The sequence below is a fragment of the Xenopus laevis genome, chromosome 8L (genome assembly GCF_017654675.1).
Source record: "Xenopus laevis strain J_2021 chromosome 8L, Xenopus_laevis_v10.1, whole genome shotgun sequence".
Classification (NCBI taxonomy): Eukaryota; Metazoa; Chordata; class Amphibia; order Anura; family Pipidae; genus Xenopus; species Xenopus laevis.
Window position 1 is genome coordinate 7,705,046 of NC_054385.1, and position 21,136 is coordinate 7,726,181.

The 21,136-nt window shown below is 43.0% G+C and overlaps 1 protein-coding gene across 7 annotated transcripts in view; it reads left to right on the top strand.

The window, feature by feature from the left end:
- Nucleotides 1-21,136, top strand: part of ddx31.L (DEAD-box helicase 31 L homeolog) — a 108,198-nt gene that overhangs the window by 10,833 nt on the left and 76,229 nt on the right. For 5 of the 7 annotated variants that reach the window (XM_041572099.1, XM_041572100.1, XM_041572101.1 and 2 more), the window contains 11 exon segments: nucleotides 113-154; nucleotides 243-307; nucleotides 941-1,060; nucleotides 1,490-1,596; nucleotides 2,200-2,423; nucleotides 3,387-3,536; nucleotides 5,262-5,321; nucleotides 10,180-10,230; nucleotides 12,587-12,726; nucleotides 13,028-13,109; nucleotides 20,881-20,992. In XM_041572099.1, the coding sequence (XP_041428033.1) occupies nucleotides 113-154; nucleotides 243-307; nucleotides 941-1,060; nucleotides 1,490-1,596; nucleotides 2,200-2,423; nucleotides 3,387-3,536; nucleotides 5,262-5,321; nucleotides 10,180-10,230; nucleotides 12,587-12,726; nucleotides 13,028-13,109; nucleotides 20,881-20,992 (1,153 nt within the window). 7 annotated transcript variants of the gene reach the window in all.

A 21,136-nucleotide genomic window follows, 5' to 3' on the forward strand; every position in this document is an offset into this window, starting at 1 on the left:
TTTTTTTCTTTTTGGTTTTGATTTTTTAATTAGAAGATCAGAATTACGTCCACCCACTTTTTAATTGTTCATATGATTATCAACCTCTCACTAATCTGCTTCCCCCCCCCAGCTTGCTCTGCAAAGTTTCAACACTATCCAGAAGCTGCTCAAGGTCAGTAAATTCAGGGATAGGATCCTTTCAGTTTTTAAATCGTGCTGAGGGTTAATTTGGACTTGATTCCTTTATCCGTCTTTTGCAGCCCTTCACCTGGATTGTGCCGGGAGTTCTTATGGGAGGAGAGAAGAGGAAGTCGGAAAAGGCCAGGTAACACCACCATCAGAGAAAAGGAACAAATTTGTCTGTGTAGTATCATAGATATTTTTAGCCGGTAGCAAGACAACTTTAGAGGCATGGCCTTTAAGATATAAAGGTGAAGGAATGGTAAAATTACTTGGGGGTTGCAAGTTTTTCTACCCCCACCAGTTATTCTATCAATTTACCTGCTACCCCTGAGGTGCCGAGAGCATTCCATAATTCGGAGCTTTCTGGATAGCGGGTTTCCGGATAGCGGCTCCAATACCTGTACTTGGCAAACAATACTGTCTCCAGCAGCTAGCAGGTGCCTTGCAACTTGGCGTCCCCCCAGTGATTTTACTTTTCTTTCTCTTTTAAATTTTTATTGGCGGCAGGAGTCCTTATAAAGTTTACTTTGACAGCAAACCATGTACAATATTTGCCCACTATTCCTTTGTAATTCTCAGATACTTCTTGTTCTCCACAGCTTAGAGTATTTTAATCTGTGTCCCGGTCATTAGCAAAAATAAATAAAGACCAACTGCAGCATCGCTGAGCTTAACACAAGTCATGTTTCTAGATGAATTTACCCTTTAACTGAGGTTTTCTGTCTAATGTGTCCTTGCCATATTCACCCAGATCTTATTTTGTCTTTCTCAAAAGGCTCCGTAAGGGAATCAACATTCTCATATCCACGCCGGGCAGGCTGCTTGACCACATCAAGTCCACCAAAAGCATTCACTTTACGCGGGCCCGCTGGCTGATTGTGGATGAAGCTGATAGGTAACTGGGCCGTTAGGGAGCAAGGTTATTGCTGCATTTGGGGGATGTACTGTATGTAACATTTGTTATTGCACTTAACATTAGTACCTGTCTCTCTGTTATTTCTCTGCACTTCTGCTTCTGAATCGGTTCAGCAGAAGCCTGGTAATTAATAACTGTTTTAGGAGCCAGAACCAGAGAACTGAATGGGATAAACAAATACTGCTTTCAATAGCAGTTCCATTTACACATAACTTGGAATCCATTCAAATTCTTTCACCCGTGTGTATTGGAAAGTTGATAGGATTTTAGATTTTCTTTCAGTAGGCAAATAAACTGCTTTTGGGTAGAGTTTATGGTAAAAGATATTTTAATCCATTTATCAGAAGTGGAACACTCTGTATAATTCTCTTCCATGGTACTGGGCTGATACTGTTGTGTTCCTTGCAGGATTCTGGATATGGGCTTTGAAAAGGATGTCACGGCTATATTAAATGCATTGAACAGCCAGTGCCAGCACAGACAAAATGTCTTGCTCTCTGCCACCCTCAGCCCAGGTAAGTCTTGTTTGTATTTGCCCAGTGCACTTTCAGGGGTTCTGGGAAAGTCCTGTGTATATCAAGGTGTATAGTTAGGTTTTGCCTTGACTTATTCAGTTATACGGTGGCACCTAAGGAGGTGCACATATGTAGATCCTCCTCTTCTCTGATTCAGATGTACACAGATATCATGGAGACCGGTGCCTTGCATGAAGTAGTTATTCTCTGCCCATGTCTATGTGTGTTTTCTCTGCTTCTCCAGTTGCTTCAAACATCTCTTTAAGCCTCTTATACCTCTTCTACCTTCTTACAACACTGTTTTTAAAGGGGAACAAATCCTAAATTGCTGTGGGTGATGTTACCGGTTGGCTTTGACCCTGGTATCCTCTGCAGTATAGAAAGCTGCCATGTAAGATAGTGGTATAGTGGTGGACACTCTACAGTAAAGTCCCAAGAGACAAAGCATTTGTTAAGCACTCCTTTTTTTGTACTTCAACCATAGGACAACAAAATATTGCATGTTCCAAATAATATACAGATTGGCCCCAGAAAGATTTAGATTACTGTGAACAGGATTTTCTATTGTACACTAGTAAAGATGTGCAATTGTTTTGCCTCTAGGAGTCACCAGATTGGCTGATATCAGCTTAAATGATCCTTTCAATGTGACCATTGCAGAAGATAATAGCAGGGAAGCCAAACATGGCGGGAAAGCTAAAGAGGACAAGAAAGATTCAGAATCCTCCTGCTTTGCTATGCCAGAGAAGCTCCACCAGCATGCGGTGGTGGCCCCCAGCAAGCTTAAATTGGTCACATTGGCTACCTTTATACTGGGGAAATGGAAGGTAAGAGGTAGACTGAGTGAAGGCAAGCTAGTCTCTTCAGGTATTGCGAATGCATGCCAGTGGTCCCAATCCTTGTCGTTTGAAATTATCAGATTAACAATCCCTGATCTACGGAGTTAGGGCCACTAATTTGTTATAGTTAACATCCCAACTGTCTGATCTATGGAGTTAGGGTCACTAATTTGGTATATTTTTACATCCCAACTGCCTGATCTATGGAGTTAGGCGACGAATTCGGTATAGTTTACATCCCAACTGCCTATGGAGTTGGGGGACACTAATTTGGTATAGTTTACATCCCAACTGCCTGATCTATGCAGTTAGGGCCACTAATTTGGTATAGTTTACATCCCAACTGCCTGATCTATGGCGTTAGGAAGCCAAATTTGTTATAGTTTACATCCCAACTACCTGATCTATGTAGTTAGGGTCACTAATTTGGTATATTTTTACATCTTAACTGCCTGATCTATGCAATAGGGCTACGAATTTGATATTGTTTACATCCCAACTGCCTGATCTATGCAATTAGGGCTACGAATTTGATATAGTTTACATCCCAACTGCCTGATCTATGCAGTTAGGGCCACTAATTTGGTATAGTTTACATCCCAACTGCCTGATCTATGCAGTTAGGGCCACTAATTTGGTATAGTTTACATCCCTTGTAAAGAGGGGATGAATAAAATGCATTTTAGTATTGGTATGCGCAGTGTCATAACGAGAAGTTACCAGGCCCACTCTAATCTTATTGTATACGGTATTTTTATAAACCTATATTGAAAGTAATCATCAGTCATTGCTGCACTGCCCCCCCCCCATGTATTTCCCGGGTTCCCCAGCAGCAGTTTCAGGGTCTGCTGCTTCTGTAGTGCCAAACTAGTACAGTTCAGTCTTTTTATGAAAACTCCCCAGTATGAATGCTGGATATAGGATGTAACACTCTGCTTTGTGCTTCTCTAGTGTGAGAGGAAAGCGAAGATGATTGTGTTCTTTCCGAGCTGTGAATTGGTTGAATTCTACCACACTCTGCTCAGCAAAGTCCTCACTGTTGGAGACTCTGCAATGGGTTCCGACGACTTCCTGCGCCTTCACGGAAACATGGAGCAGGAGGTGAGTCCCCAGATATATCCTATAGATCTGTGCTCTGCCAGGCGCCGTTGAGTTACACACACACATGCTGAATGCATTGCGGTATACGTTGCTTACATGTTGTCTCTGGGCACACAATAAGTTAAGGGGGCAGCAGCAGATTTTGTGGTTTGGGCCGGCTGCTAGCAAGTATCGGGCTCTTTCCTGCTCACCACCTGAGAGCTTTTGTTTGGCCTAATCCTGCCCTGACCAGCTGTTAGCCAAAACAGAAGCGCCCTTCCTAGCAGCCGCCCATAGTGTACTGGGATTGGGGACAATTAGTTCCTGATGTCCTCCCATTAGGATCATTAGTGGGAATAAACAGCAGCTCCCAGATGGTGGCACTCTGTCTCACATTTGTAGCAAAGTGATAGTATCCCACTCCCCATCCCTCTCGCCACCACATCCACAGGGCCTATAAGGGACACGGCTGTTTCTGTGCTTTGTCCCAAACAAGGGATGTAACTGGATCCCCTTAATCTTCCCAGCAGGACACGTGCAGCAGTTTGGCAGAGGGTAACCGTACAGGCTGTTGGGAGAAGGCGGAGGAGAAATATTCCTTTTAACTATTTAGTAGCCTCACCCAGGCCCACACACATGTACCTGAACAAGTTAAAATTGTTAGTTGACTGGGTATTCTGGCAGTGTTAGGGTTGCCACCTTTTCTGGAAAAAAATACCTACCTTCCAATATTGCCGGTTTTTTTTTCCTATTAATAACATTGGCATCAAGCATCATTTTTACCGGCCAGGCCTGTAAAATATCGGCCAGCTGGCAACCCTAGTTGCTGTTCATTGGTTGCTACAAATCAGCTTCTTCGTTATCCACTTACTGATGAGCCCAGTGTAAGCTGAATTTGGATTCCATAAAGTTTGTATTATTATCAATACTGCATCAGAATTCTCTGACTAAGGTGGTGTTAGAGGGTGGTATTCTGAGACAATTTGCAATTGGTTTTAATGTTTTATTATTTGTGGGTTTTGACTTATTTAGCTGCTCTCCAGTCTGCAGTTTCAACAGTTTCTGGTTGCTACGTTCCACATTACCCTAGAAACCATGCATTGATTTGAATAGGAAAAATCTTGAATAGAAAGATGAGTAATAAAATAGCAATACATGTATAGCCTTTACAGAACATTTGTCCAGTTTTCAAATGGGTCACTGACCCCACCTAAACAACAGTCAGAATAAGGCATATAATTATACTATAAAAAGTATATAATGACGACCAACTGAAACGTTGCTTCGAACCGGCCATTCTATTCTTTTGTAGATTAAGGGTAAGGGCACATGCTGCAATTTAGGGAGATAAGTTGCCCAGCGACAAATCGCTTCTTTTTTAGCCGACTAATCTCCCCGAACTGCCTTACTGTCGGCTAGAATGTAAATCACCTGCAGGATGGCAGTCGGAGTGATTCGTTTTGCAAAATCAACTTACGAGGAAACTTCGGGCGACTTTGGAAATCCAAAGCGACCCGACTGCCATCCTGCTGGCGAACATTCTAGCCTGCGGGAAAGCAGTTTGGGGAGACTAGTCACCCGAAGAAGAAGCAATTTGTCGCTGGGCGACTAATCTCCCTAAATAGCAGAGTGTGCCCTGGCCCTTAAAGGGATCACCTTAAAGTGTCTTTTGAGCCAGTGATGATGATCTGAAATCTTATGAAATTTGCCAGTTTTTGACTTTTTTTTCCCCCCCTCATCCTACAGGAAAGGACAGAGGTTTTCCAACAGTTCACCAATTGCCAGGCTGGCATTCTCCTGTGTACGGTAAGTTTATTTACATGTGCCCACAACCCACTGATGCTTCGGCTTACAATCCAACTGTATTCCTATATATATGTTTATATGCTAAATGGGACAATTTTTGGGCAGATATCTGTCAGGCAGGCCTGAGGGTCAACATCTTAAATTTGCTTGTATATGGCCATTACCTACAGCAGCCAATTGGGGACCTTTGTTTACTCTTTTAGACGGTGCATGTTCAACAGCTTAAGCTGGCCATACAAATGAAGATCCGGATCTATCCCCAATATGCCCACCTTGAGGTGGAGCGATATCGGGCTAATCCAATCATGGGCCTAGGGATCATAAGGAGGAGAAAATGGGCGGTCAGATTGAGGACCACATAGACAAACTGATGCAGTCCTCAATCCGATGGGATTTTTAAGCCCAACAGATCTTGCATCTGGATGACTTTCCGACAGATACCGATCGAGGAAGCAGGTCGGAGGGCCCCATATACTGGGCTTAATCTGTCTGCAGCTTATATTTGCCCATGTATGGGAGCTGGTTGTGGCTTAATTGTCTGGGGCATACTTCCAATGTGCTGCCTGCACCTATAGATGTGAATGAAGTCCAAGGCTAAACACACAGGTGCAAGTGAGCTCTCTACTTCTGGTATGTAAATGTATTCCTGCATCATCCCATCTGTGTTGCAAGTAAGCAATTGCGTGAAAACTTGGCCTCTGTTACAGGGCTGCCATCAGAAATCACGGGGCCCCGCCCACCCCAAACCACAGTAAAAAGGACACACAGACGTTAAATCCCCCTTCACCCCCACACACAAGTTATAAAAAGTCAATGGTGATCAGGACCCCATTAAAAGTTAAAAAAAAAAAATAAATAAATTGGTGACCAGGGTCCCACATAAAAGTTCTTAAAAAAAAAAAACAAACAAAAAACATTAGTGGTCAGGTCTCCCCTACAAGTTAAAAAAAAAAATAATGCTTTGGGTCTTTTCACAGATTTGGGCCTTTCATGGCTTCAGGTCTTTTTGCAGCTTCAGGACTTCAACTTCTGGTCTTCGCAGCTTTGGGTCTTTTAGCGACCTTGGCTTCATTCCCGACTTCCCGACTTCTGCACTTTTTGAATTAGCTGGGCCCCCCTTTAGACCCAGGTACAGATGTACCCCTTGTGCCCCCCTGATGGTGGCCCTGCCCTGTTATTACTTTTACTGACTTGATGGCAGTGACTGGGCAGGCTTTGCTGGTGTGTGTGTGCCCCTCAGTCTTGCAGTCTCAAGAGGAGACCGTGCAATTCAGTAATGGAGAATATCTGTGAATATTTGTGTTATTAAAGGAGAAGGAAAGGTTAAAACTAAGTAAGCCTTATCAGAAAGTTCCACCTAAATATACCAGTAAACCCTCAAAGTAATGCTGCTCTGAGTCCTCTGTTAAAAGAAACACCACATTTCTTTCCTTCTATTGTGTACTCATGGGCTTCTGTATCAGACTTCCTGTTTTCAGCTTAAACCTCCAGGGCTAGGGCTTGAGCATGCTCAGTTTGCTCCTCTCTTCCCCCCCCCCCCCCATCTCTGCTGTAATCTGAGCCCAGAGCTATAAGTGAGCAGGGAGAGACTCAGGCAGGAAGTGATGTCACCCAAGCTAATACTGCAGCTGCTATCCTAAACAAACGCAGAGAGCTTCTAGAGCTTTTTACTCAGGTATGGCAAAGTGTTCTACAGAATAAATACAACATTCTAGTTTGCACTAATGCAGCTAATCTTTTGGCAATAAAATGTCTCCGTAGCTTTCCTCCTCCTTTAAATGTGCACCCGTCTCCTGTTCCTTGTATGCCCTTCATCTCCCCTCCACTGGCAGGAGATGGGAAAGTTTAATATCTCTTGCCGGCGACTCTGGCATGCTTCCGCCACGGCCAGTTTGTGGCCACAATCTGACGGCAGAGAGCCCGCTGAATGCTACAGAAGGCTACACAATTACCTCTCTAATAGTGGCAGCTGTTGATCGGGGAACGTGTGACTCTTGGAGCATCCTACCAACCACCAACCTGTAAATTACAGCTATCTGGAGTAATTAGAGGCGAAAACAGCTTAGCCGACTGCAGACAGGAGGCGGAGCCCGGCTTAACTCTTTGGCTTCCAGATTGAACTAAAACTTTGGCAAAGTCATCACCTGGCTGAGCAGTAGGTGCTGTATAAGGGACACTAGTGAAATTGTTTCCAGGCCATCCATTGGCCTTCACAGCACAAAGGTGGTCGGGTACATTTGCTGGTGTTAAATATACAGACGCAGAATGCGTGAGATGACTTCCCCTTTAAAGTTACACCATACAAACCTGCATTCAGTATCACTTTAGGATCTGCTCAGTGCCAGCCCCATTTCCTCTTTGCAAATCTGATCCCTGGAACGCACAGATGGGAGCCAGCTTGCTCACGTGCCCAACTGTCAGTCGGATTAAAATGACTCATTTATTTACCCCAGAAGCTCACCAAGCATGGCATCTAGCAGGGCAAGCGGAAAGAAGAAGGAGGGGAGGCTTCAGTATGTCCATGCCAGATAGTTGAAGGCAAGTGTTCCCGCCTTTCTCAGCCTGCCAAAAGTCATTATTTTCTGAGAACGGAGACTTATCAGTGGGTATGTATCCCGTCGTCACGGCAACAGATTGGGCTGCGTAATCAAGGCAGGCTGAGCCCAACACAGGAGGCCAGGACTCTTGGCTGGTAGCACCAGAAAGTGGCAAGTCGAGTTAGTGTGGCTGAGTAAACAGCAAAACATTTTCTAAATGACCTTTTTGCTTTTCCCTCTCCCTCCTCCCCCCTGGCACCCTCTAGAATGATGAGCTCTGCCAGGGACGGGCAAGGTGGCTGTCGAAATTACTCCTGCAGCCGCTGATGATATCACGCTAGTTCATAACATGATCTTTCCGGTCTGCTTAAAGCCCTGTTTGTTTTTCTAGTTTAACCTTTCCAGCTCAAGGTGGGCATAAAATGTCTGCTATAATGCCCTTCAGATAATCTTTGTGCCAGGGCAACCCTACGCCCCGATAGCTGCTTTCAGCTCTGTTCCAAAAATGTCCTTGCAATTCTAAATTCTTCTTCTGCTCACACTTCAATTCAGATACAGTGACTGTTTACAGTGCAAGTGCAACATTAGCATCACTTGCAGTACCACTTTCTTACCTGCTGCTGGCAGCAGATTCCTCCCAGAGGCAGCAAAGGGAACAGTGCCACTCTGCCTCCGCTATAGAATGAAACTGATATGTAGAATGGAAATAAGAATTTGGCATTGTATGTACTGTTTCAGCCCTATATTGGTAAGGATCCAGGCCTTCAGTGATGGATCGTGTTAGGTCAGTGGCACTGCACATGCTCAGTGTGCTCTGGGCCGCTGTTGAGAAGCAAAGCTTATGGGTTGTGGGAAATTACCAAAACGTTTGCAGAAACTGATGTCATAGAAGCTGGGGGGAAGCAACAGAGAATTGTTACTTAATTTCCAATAGGAACAGACTCCTTCATTCATGTATTACTCTCATCAGACTCTTTCAAAATGGGGAGTAAATTATACGATTCCTGCCCCCGGTGCAGACTTTTTCTGCTTATAGGAGCACCGACCCGGGTTTTCAGATAAGTAAATACATTCACTTGGGGGTGCCTAACATTTGCACCCCAAGTGCACGAAGCCTTTCCTTCTCCTTTGATGTTCTGGCCAGCGATCTAGATTTCCCGCACATAGTATAGGCCAAAATATGCCTTCTGAGTATTCTGTATGGTATCATTCCCACTGACTATGCTTGTAACCGGCACCGGCGATGCGCTGGATGAACACAACCCTACCCAATATTCCCTCCTGGCAAAAACTAGTCCACAATGCAATAACTTCAGAGGCCAGGGGTACCCAAATTAAGTTTGAATTCATCAGGACCCCACCGCTAGATCTAGGGTTGCACTGATGATGTAATACATCAATCCATATCAAATATTGAAATATTACAATTGACTTTATAATAATTTCTTTTTGTATATGTAACAAAATAAAAAAAGTTGACCTAAAAAGAAATCATGGGGCATCCTACTTCTTTGTGGGCTTCACACCCCAGGGGGCTCAGGTTCTGGGCCTGTAGCAAGGTCTCTTGAGTGGCTGATCCTACAGCTAAATTACTATGGGGCTCTCTGATGCATTCTACATCATATCTAACCTCACCTGATCCACCCAGTCTCTGCCCCATTCTGTATCAATACACCTTCAATCACCCTATCCAGGACTGGACTGAGAATGAAAATAGGCCCTGGCATTTCAGGTACACAGAGGCCCAACCAGCTCACTAAATACTGACTTTCTCTGGCACCTTACAGCAGCCCCTCTGGCATTTTCCAGAACCCACTGATTGCCAGTCCGGGCCTGACCCTATCCCACCCATTCTTGGCTAAGCCCCACCCCAATACTGTACTCCACACATGACTTTTACGTTTTTCCTTGCCCTGATTATAATGGGCCCTCTTACTAGACTTCTACCTGTCCTGCCCTGATAGTTGCCCTGCTTAACTGAATTAAGTACTAATGAGACTTCTCTGATGATTTTGATAATATATATATATATATATATATATATATATATACATATATACACACACACACAATATGCACTGTTTATTTGGGTTCTCAGGTAAGTGACTGTGAAAAGCTCAGAGCTTGTGCTGTGAATCAGCAGAAAATAAGATGGGTGGCTACTGGGGGGTGTCTTCAGAGGTACAGATCTGCCCTGCTAAAGGGACTTAGGGGCCTTGGGCTGGTACAGAACCCCAAAACATACAGGCAAGTTAAATCTGAATCACGTATTAAAGAACTCAAATTTATATTGTCTTTTTTTCTATTCTGCTTATGCCCAGGATGTAGCAGCAAGAGGGTTGGACCTTCCTCAGGTCACATGGATAGTGCAGGTAAGATCCACCTCCAACTCGAACTATAGTAATGTCCTGCTTTATGGCAGCTGAGATTCTAGCTATCTGTATAACAGAACATTCTGTCCCAGTGGCTGCACAGATTCTATCTGATCCCCATTGTAAGCAGCAGTCCTGTCCTGCTTTATGGCAGCTGAGATTCTAGATATCTGTATAACAGAACATTCTGTCCCAGTGGCTGCACAGATCCTATCTGATCCCCATTGTAAGCAGCAGTCCTGCTCTGCTTTATGGCAGATGAGATTCTAGCTATCTGTATAACAGAACATTCTGTCCCTGTGGCTGCACAGATCCTATCTGATCCCCATTGTAAGCAGCAGTCCTGTCCTGCTTTATGGCAGCTGAGATTCTAGCTATCTGTATAACAGAGCTGTCCCAGTGGCTGCACAGATCCTATCTGATCCCAATTGTAAGCAGCAGTCCTGTCCTGCTTTATGGCAGCTGAGATTCTAGCTATCTGTATAACAGAGCATTCTGTCCCAGTGGCTGCACAGATCCTATCTAATCCCCATTGTAAGCAGCAGTCCTGTCCTGCTTTATGGCAGCTGAGATTCTAGCTATCTGTATAACAGAACATTCTGTCCCAGTGGCTGCACACATCCTATCTGATCCCCATTGTAAGCAGCAGTCCTGTCCTGCTTTATGGCAGCTGAGATTCTATCTATCTGTATAACTGATGTTGCTTAAACAGTTCCCTTCTGCATATGGTAAAATGTTCTTGAATTTTAAATGTTACCTTTAAAACGGGGCAGATGATCTCTGAAGTCTGGATGAATTGTACTTGGCAGGAGTGCAAAGCTGTGTGCATGTTGCATTGTGTATATAAACAGTTGGGAGGTATATTAGCCTAGGCTGGGCCCTAATCAAGAGCAAGGATACAGAGCTAGCCTTCCTGGTGTCACTTCCCTGTTTGGGCTCCTCGTTGGAATGGCTCAGAATAGATACAGGCAGGCTAACGAGAAGACAGGGAGCGGGGTGAAAGCGGCGGACAGACAGAATCCTGCGAGACGTGCCCCATTATCTCCATATCCAGCAGGTGTTTTGTCTTTACATGTCACACAGCAGCGCTCCCCTGACAGTCACATCTGAGCGGCGCTCCCCTCTCTAATGCTAAGGAGCTGATGGATTTCTCATGGCTGCCTGGAAAGGCCAGAATAGATTTCAGATAAGGGACTTATCATCGGGGTAATTAGGGGGTTTCTAGAATTCCTCTGTCACTCACTGTGTGCTTGTCTCTTTGTCACTGCTCCTCTCTTTTGGGTTATTGTGTTCCCAGAGCTGAGTTTTTTAGGAAAGAGTTAACGCAGGGGAATGATTGAATTTGGGCAGATTTGTAATCTATTGTGACAGATTAAAAACATGCTCCACTGAAAGATCTAACTGCCTGCAACCAAGCTACCCCACGTATGGGGATAATTCTACTGGTCTAGTAACCCTTAGCAACCAATGATCAGGTAGTAGTTACTGTTTAAAACATCTGATAGTTGCTATGGGATACTAGACCTGGTCATGGTAGGGCTACTTTATTTATTTTTTTGTCAACAAAATTTCTTTCTGTGTATATTTGTATTTCTTCATATGGGAGGAGGGAGGTGCCATATTGTTTCCCTTAGACAGTACAGTATGAGGGTATAGCTTATTGTGTGCCCAGAACATTCCTTCTCTGTATATTTGTATTTATACATATGGGAGGAGGTGCCATATTGATTCCCTTAGACAGTACAGTATGAGGGTATAGCTTATTATGTGCCCAGAACATTCCTTCTCTGTATATTTGTATTTATACATATGGGAGGAGGTGCCATATTGATTCCCTTAGACAGTACAGTATGAGGGTATAGCTTATTGTGTGCCCAGAACATTCCTTCTCTGTATATTTGTATTTATACATATGGGAGGAGGGAGGTGCCATATTGATTCTCTTAGACAATACAGTATGAGGATATAGCTTATTGTGTGCCCAGAACATTCCTTCTCTGTATATTTGTATTTATACATATGGGAGGAGGTGCCATATTGATTCCCTTAGACAGTACAGTATGAGGGTATAGCTTATTGTGTGCCCAGAACATTCCTTCTCTGTATATTTGTATTTATACATATGGGAGGAGGAGGTGCCATATTGATTCCCTTAGACAGTACAGTATGAGGGTATAGCTTATTGTGTGCCCAGAACATTCCTTCTCTGTATATTTGTATTTATACATATGGGAGGAGGAGGTGCCATATTGATTCCCTTAGACAGTACAGTATGAGGGTATAGATTGCACAAAGCCTCCCTTTTCCCAGGTTTTGCAGTCCCAGTTAATTATTATTGTTACAATTTACCCACCAGTACGGCGCTCCAGCCTCAGCTGCAGAATACATTCACCGCGTGGGTCGCACGGCAAGGCTCGGTGCTCAGGGAAGTAGCCTGCTCATTCTCATACCATCTGAAGCTGCATACCTACAGACCCTGGCAGAGCATAAGATCAGGTAAGAAAGGAAGCAGATTAACATGATTAACAGGGCAGTGTTCCCTTTTGCAGGTACAATAAGTGACTAGAAGTGTACAAAGTAAAGCTGGTGGGAGTTGTAGTTCTGCAGCATCTAGTATTGATAAAGTAGCCTTGCCCTGCTCTAACGATTGCTCAGCTGCATTGTCAACATGTATTGGGGAATTCTGGGAATTGTATCTGAACAGCATCTTGAGTGCTTCTAACAAGTCTGTCTGCATTGCACTGTCCTGTCTGAGATGTATATGTAAATACCAACTCCTTCTCTCGTCTCTGCACAGTGTCTCAGAAATGAAGATGGAGGATATTTTATCCAACCTTCTCATGGAAGATTTCCTAAAAATCAAGCGCGCAGGAGGCAAGGTGAGACTTGCTTTAAAATACTGTAAATAGTTGCTGCAGCTGAAACATACTTTTTATCCCTTCACATGTATTACAGAATTGGGCATAACTATCATTAACATGCGCTCTGGTTTATTCCTATATTGTCTGTACAGGCTAAAAGCTGTTCCTGCTGAATTTCTGCTTAGTACAGGGGAATACCTATGCTGCCATAGTTTTATGGGATCTCTCTGTACAGACTATGAGCAAACTTAGGGGACTGTTCCTGCTGAATTGTGCTTAGTACAGGGAATACCTATGCTGCCATAGTTTTATGGGATCTCTCTGTACAGACTATGAGCAAATTTAGGGGACTGTTCCTGCTGAATTATGCTTAGTACATGGGAATACCTATACTGATATAGTTTTATGGGATCTCTCTGTACAGACTATGAGCAAACTTAGGGGACTGTTCCTGCTGAATTGTGCTTAGTACAGGGAATACCTATACTGATATAGTTTTATGGGATCTCTCTGTACAGACTATGAGCAAACTTAGGGACTGTTCCTGCTGAATTGTGCTTAGTACAGGGAATACCTATGCTGCCATAGTTTTATGGGATCTCTCTGGACAGACTATGAGCAAACTTAGGGGACTGTTCCTGCTGAGTTGTGCTTAGTACAGGGAATACCTATGCTGCCATAGTTTTATGGGATCTCTCTGTTCAGACTATGAGCAAACTTAGGGGGCTGTTCCTGCTGAATTGTGCTTAGTACAGAGGAATACCTATGCTACCATAGTTTTATGGGATCTCTCTGTACAGACTATGAGCAAATTTAGGGGGCTGTTGCTGCTGAATTGTGCTTAGTATGGGGGAATATCTATGCTCAAGAAGTCATTCCTATTATAAAGGAGAGTTAATTATCTGGTCATTTGGCCACATCTCCACTGCCGAGACTCAACAAAACCTTGGATGTGCTTTGCCAGTTTGTGGCTAAAGACACGGGTGCTGCTTGGCTCTATTTTAATTACATTACCTGTAAAGTTTGGTTCATGTTTCATTTTATAATATGCATGGTTTCAGGAAGTTTTTCAGCCCCGGGAACTTATTTATGTGCCTATTTATAATCATAAGTGTAGGAGCTGCCATACTGTTCCTCATCAGAGACTGTAGCTATACAGTGGCCTCTGGTGTCCATATCATGATGGAAAATAAAATAATTAAGTTTATTTATATAGCACTTAACATCCATCAGTCCCTTCCCCAGTGGAGCTTACAGTCTAAGGTCCCTATCACAATCACACATACTAGAAGCTGTTTATTTCGGGAGCCAGTCAAGCTATGTATGTGTGTACACAAAAGCCATGAATATCCTGTAAATTATATCCTTATAAACGGTGAGTTCTGATGTCATCAGTTATAAACGGTGAGTTCTGATGTCATTTCTGTCACATGACTCACTGAAACTTGTGTATTATAATAAATAAAGTACCCCCAGTTGCAAAATATGAGGATATTAGAAGTTACCTCGGAGTTTCATGACCTGTATAAAAACACTCGGCCTTGTGTTTTTATATGGTCATGAAACTCCTCGGAAACTTATAATATCCTTATATTTTACAAGAGGGGGTACTTTATTCACTATATTATAAGTCACGGAGGAGTTCCATGACCATATAAGAGCACTAAGGCCAGAGGTCATGGAACTGCGAGGTGACCTCTAATACCCTCATATTTTGCAACAGGGGATACTTTCTTTATTATATATAATACACACATTTCAGTAAGTCATGTGACAGAAATCACTAAGCTCTGATTATAACCGATGTCGTCACTAAGCACCGTTTATAACTGATGACATCACTAGTCACTGTTTATATAGTGAACAAAATACCCCCTCTTGTAAAATATAAGGATATTATAAGTCACGAGGAGTTTCATGACCATAAAGGTCATCCGAGGTAACTTCTAATATCCTCATATTTTGCAACTGGGGGTACTTTATTTATTATAATACACAAATTTCAGTGAGTCGTGACAGAAATGACATCAGAACTCACCGTTTAGAACTGATGACATCAGAACTCACCGTTTACAGGATATTCATGGCTTTTGTGTATTATAAGGATATAACTCACTGGCTATTGATGACTCTTGTGTATTATATTATATATAGCTGTATGGTGGTGTGTGTGTATAAGGTGACTCTGAATTGGCGGGCGCCTATAACAGGCAGTGAGGAAGGAGCAGGTGGCAGAGAGGGACAGACGGAAGAGCTGGGATGGATGTTACATAAGGAGAGCTGCACGCTGAAGAAGGCTTATTCTCCCCTCCCTTTGTAATATATTGCCATATTATCACTAATCCCCTGGCAGTTGTGACATTGAGACAAGTCATCTGTCACTTAAGATTGAGCGCTCTTTAATTTTCTCCCGCAACTCGCAGCAGGGTCTTCTTCAATTTGAGATCTTTATTGGAATTGTGAAGCCTCCGTTGCCTCTCGGCGGATCTCAGATCTATTCTGAGGCCTGTTACACAGAGAGTATACAGTAACCAGGATTCAGCCTCTGTTTATTTAACGCTTTGCAGGGATTTCTTTGTACTTAACCAAGCCTTGGACGCCCGTGCTTTCCAATATTACTTTAACAACAACTCCTCTGTCTCACGCCCGCTCCCATCTCTGCTGCTTCTCATTAAATTGAAGGAGTTAAGGGGAGCCGGGGGTGGAAGGGAGAGAAGAGACGGGGGGGCGAGCGTTTCGGCAGTGTGTGGAAGGCTTGAGAATTCCAAATAGAAAGAGTTTTTTTTTATTTTTCTTAAACCCCCCCTGTTTTTTTTTTTTTCATTATCAAAGTGCTTTAGTTTTAATAAGAGCGGATTGTGTCCACCTGGGGAATGTGTAACCGCGGTAATTTTGCATTCATATTAAAAATAATAATAAAGTTTCCGAGAGCGTCGGAAAGTAAGGCTTAAAGATACAGAACCTCATTTACAAACAGCAGGCACAGGACCAGGAGCAAAAGATATGGGCGGATTTGCATCCATATACAGTAAACCCCATCTCGGTAGATATTCTGCCATGTAGCGGCACTATTGTAGCATAGTGGGAATCTATACCTGCCGTTAAAGGCGACTGAAAGGTTAAAACTCAGTAAGCCTTATTAGAAAGTTCCACCTAAATATACCAGTAAACCCTCAAAGTAATGCTGCTCCTCGGTCAAAAAAAACACCACATTTCTTTCCTTCTATTGTGAACATATGGACTTCTGTATCAGACTTCCTGTTTTCAGCTTAAACCTCCAGGGCTAGGGCTTGAGCATGCTCAGTTTGCTCCTCTCCCTTCTTTGCTGTAATCTGAGCCCAGAGCTATAATATGGCAGCTGCTATCCTAACAAACAGAGAGCTTCTAGAGCTTTTTACTCAGGTATTGTAAAACATTCTACATAATAAATATAGCATTCTGGCTTGCACTATTGCAGCTAATCTATTGGCAATAAAATGCCTCTGTAGCTTTACTTCTCCTTTAAAGGAAAACCATACCCCTCTCCCAAACAATGTAGGTCTCTATAAAATATATTGCATGAAACAGGTCACATGTAAAACTCTGCTTCATGTAAATAAACCATAGTAGTATGTGCCATTGGGTAATCATAAAAAAATAAGGGCCGCCCCCTGGGATCCTAGGATTCACGGTGTACACAAACAAACCATACATGTTAGGTCACATGAGCCAATTAACACTGTCTTTTGCTTCCACACTTCTTCCTGTTAGAGCTGCAGTATTTCTGGTCACGTGATCTGAGACAGCACACAGACCATCATGAAATGTGGGTTCAAGGCAAGAGATGTAAAAGGGCAATATTTACTTAAATATATATATATATATATATATATATATATATATATTTATCAGTTTGGTCAGATATTTAATATGTCACTTAATATGATATAATCTGTTGCTGAAGTATTCATTTTGGGGGGGTATAGTTTTCCTTTAAGCAACCTGTTCTACTTGCACTCTCCTTCCGCCAGCTCATTAGCAAAAAAAATGGAGGCTGTGTGTGAGAGTTTCCCCTGTATCGACGTGCTGACATTATAAGGGGGTGCAAGAGTTGCACTTATATCACTTGTGCCTACCAGCAGATGCACTGATATTGCTATTAATGTGAAAAAATGCTGCATTGTGGGTAAAAGATGGCAACTTCAGCCTAGTTTTGCATCTTAACACAAACCAATCGGGACGAAAACTAACCTGGTGGTCCAGTTGTTGGCGGCCGCAAGTCTTCTGCCTGAGGGGCGCGTGCAGAGAGCACTTTGTGATCTGTGTGCGCATTGACGCTGGCGTGTTTACATCGGCGCGCAAAGTTTGAACAGTATTTAAAGGGACCTTTGTCCTGTATTCCTTGCCCATTGTTAGGTTCTTTTCTTAGAGTTCCAGGGTGCTATTTCGTCTGGTCTTGTTATCTGAATCCTGTTTTGACCCCTGCCTGCCTGACTAATCTGAATTCTGTGATCCTGACCTTGGCCTGTTACCCGACTATTCTGAAATCCGTAATCCGACCCGTGCCTGACTCTTCTGATTGATCTTCTGGATTTGACCCTTGCCTGTCCAACTTTGCTTGTATTCTGCCTGCATCGACCCAGCCTGATTAGATTACTCTTTTGTCTGTGACCTTCTACCCAAAAAGACTTTAACGATCATGCCCCTCTGCCAGTCCAGAACTTTTAGCTTGGCTCCTCTCTTAATAAGACCTGGTGGCATCCGATTAGCCGAGGGCTCCTCCTGAGGTGAAAGGCGGCTGTTAAAGGCGGAAGCAAGAGCCGAGACCAGGGAGCCTAGCATTGGTTCTGGATTCTGGGTGCCAATCGTGACACCATTATGGAGGTGGGTTTCAATACCTAAGGGCAGTACAGGTATGGGATCCATTATCTGGAAAATAATTATCCAGAAATTTCTGAATTACGGAAAGGCTGCCTCCCATAGACTCCATTATAATCAAATAATCCAAAGTGATTTTTCTCTTTTTCTCTGTAATAATAAAACAGTAGCTTGTACTTGATCCCAACAAAGATATAATTAATCCTTATTGGGAGCAAATCCAGCCTATTGGGTTTAAATGATTTTCTAGTAGACTTAAGGTATGTAGATCCAAATTACAGAAATATCTATTATCTGGCAATTTCCAGGCCCCAAGCATTCTTGATAACAGGTCCCATACCTGTATACAATGCTGGACCGTGCTATTCTGAAGGTACAGACCTCTCGGTGAGTTTAGATGCCCTTTCAGTACTATTGTATATTGAATAGATAACTAAAGGGATTTCATTGGGCAGCCGCAGTGATATTGGAATTAATGGGAAGCAAATTTATTTTGCATCTTGGCACAAACCATTATGGAGATGGGTTTAAATACCCTAAGGGCAGTATACAGTGCTGGCTGATTATATTCTGATGGCATAGACCTCCAGGGGGTTTAGATTTCCTTTCAGTACTATATTGATTTGAGGAATAAAGGGATTTCATTGGGCCGCTGCATGTAACTGGTCAGTAGTCACACTGTTGTTGCCTAAACAAGGTTGGCACAGTTCTATAAATGCTCACATCCTACACATCCTATGTGGATTCTGCCACACCACAAGCCCAGTAGGGCAGGATAGGGTAGCGGCCTGTCCAAAAGCTGTTCTGCAGGGTGAGAGGGTGTAAGTGTAAAATCTAGACTCATTTATAATCTCATCATCTGAGGGACACTGCACCATTCTCTCTCCTGCCAAAGCAGCCTGCTCTCCTCCAAGCGCCAGCCTTATATATTTACTACTAGCCTGGTTATATTTATCCACTCTCCTGCTGCGTCTGTGTCAGAGTAGCTTACAAGCTTTTGCCCTCAAGCTGCCCAAGAGTTGGCTACTGGCTGTGCCCACAAATGTTATTGGGGCCAACTGCCAAGCTTCATGCACTCAGACTTTAGAGCATTACCAGCACATAATGCATGGGCTGTTATTCTTCATAGCGTGCATATTCTATTATGTGGCTCCTTGCTGACTTCTAATATCCGGACCTTATCATTTACAGTAGGGGGTACATTATCCCTTATAATACATGAGTGATACTCAGAGTTCCCTGTATAACTCAGCCTTCAGCCTTGGGCCTTTATATGGTCACAGAACCCCTCAGTGACTTCTAATATCCTTATCATTTACAGTAGGGGGGTACATTATCCCTTATAATACATGAGTTATACTCAGAGTTCCCTGTATAACTCAGCCTGCAGCCTTGTGCCTTTATATGGTCACAGAACAACCCCTCAGTGACTTCTCATATCCTTATCATTTACAGTAGGGGGTACATTATCCCTTATAATACATGAGTGATACTCAGAGATACATGTATAACTCAGCCTGCAGCCTTGTGCCTTTATATGGTCACAGAACAACCCCTCAGTGACTTCTAATATCCTTATCATTTACAGTAGTGGATACAATATCCCTTATAATACATGAGTGATAATCAGAGTTCCCTGTATAACTCAGCCTGCAGCCTTGTGTCTTTATATGGTCACAGAACAACCCCTCAGTGACTTCTAATATCCTTATCATTTACAGTAGGGGGTACATTATCCCTTATAATACATGAGTGATACTCAGAGTTCCCTGTATAACTCAGCCTGCAGCCTTGTGCCTTTATATGGTCACAGAACAACCCCTCAGTGACTTCTAATATCCTTATCATTTACAGTAGGGGTACATTATCCCTTATAATACATGAGTGATACTCAGAGTTCCCTGTATAACTCAGCCTGCAGCCTTGTGTCTTTATATGGTCACAGAACAACCCCTCAGTGACTTCTAATATCCTTATCATTTACAGTAGGGGGTATATTATCCCTTATAATACATGAGTGATACTCAGAGTTCCCTGTATAACTCAGCCTGCAACCTTGTGTCTTTATATGGTCACAGAACAACCCCTCAGTGACTTCTAATATCCTTATCATTTACAGTAGGGGGTACATTATCCCTTATAATACATGAGTGATACTCAGAGCCCCCTGTATAACTCAGCCTTCAGCCTTGTGCCTTTATATGGTCACAGAACAACCCCTCAGTGACGTCTAATATCCTTATCATTTACAGTAGGGGGTACATTATCCCTTATAATACATGAGCGATACTCAGAGTTCCCTGTATAACTCAGCCTGCAGCCTGTGCCTTTATATGGTCATAGAACCCCTCGGTGACTTCTAATATCCTTATCATTAACAACAGGGGGTAATATTGTATTAATTAGGTGGGGTGAACTGTTTTTGAAGCACCAACTGGAAGACTGATACAGCTAAATTTTCATTATTACGTTGCTGGCAGCGACAGAAGGTCCTGACCAAATATTGAAATTCAAAGTGGTTCCAAAAAATAGCACAGATGTATATATGGAGTGTTTCCGTAGAGACTTTGTGTTTGCTGGCAGATCGCTGTAGTAAGAATGATGGGAAGTGCAAGCATACGTTCATTCCACCCATCCACCTCTTCCCTGCTATCCAGGTCTTATCTCTTTCTCTCCCTCAACACTTTTATTACAATGTAATTTCTCTACTTTTACCATTAATATTGGAAGGATTACCCTTGCTGGCCCTGGAGGGGTTTGCTGTGTCATTTTACTGTTATTAAATCTATTCTAAACTGCTTTATTATTCAGTGCCTTATGCCGAGTCTTTTAATTTAATCTCGCCATGCCTCCTCCCTGATTGCACCCCCTCCTGTTATTCTCCTGCCTCCCTAGTACTCACTGCCCACTACCGATCTCTCTTTCCGTACAGAAATCAGATGTTGCCGACCCCCAGACTGTAAGGGAACGAGCTACAGTCTTGCAGACCAAGTTCGAAGACTATGTTCATGCCAGCGCAGATACGGCTCTGTGGGCAAAGAAAGGTGAGGAACCCCCCCCAAATTGAACTGATATAAAAGTAATAATAATAACACATAAAAATAAGCTATACGTCTTACTGTACTGTCTAAGGGAATCAATATGGCACCTTCTCCCATATGTATGAATACAAATATACAGAGAAGGAA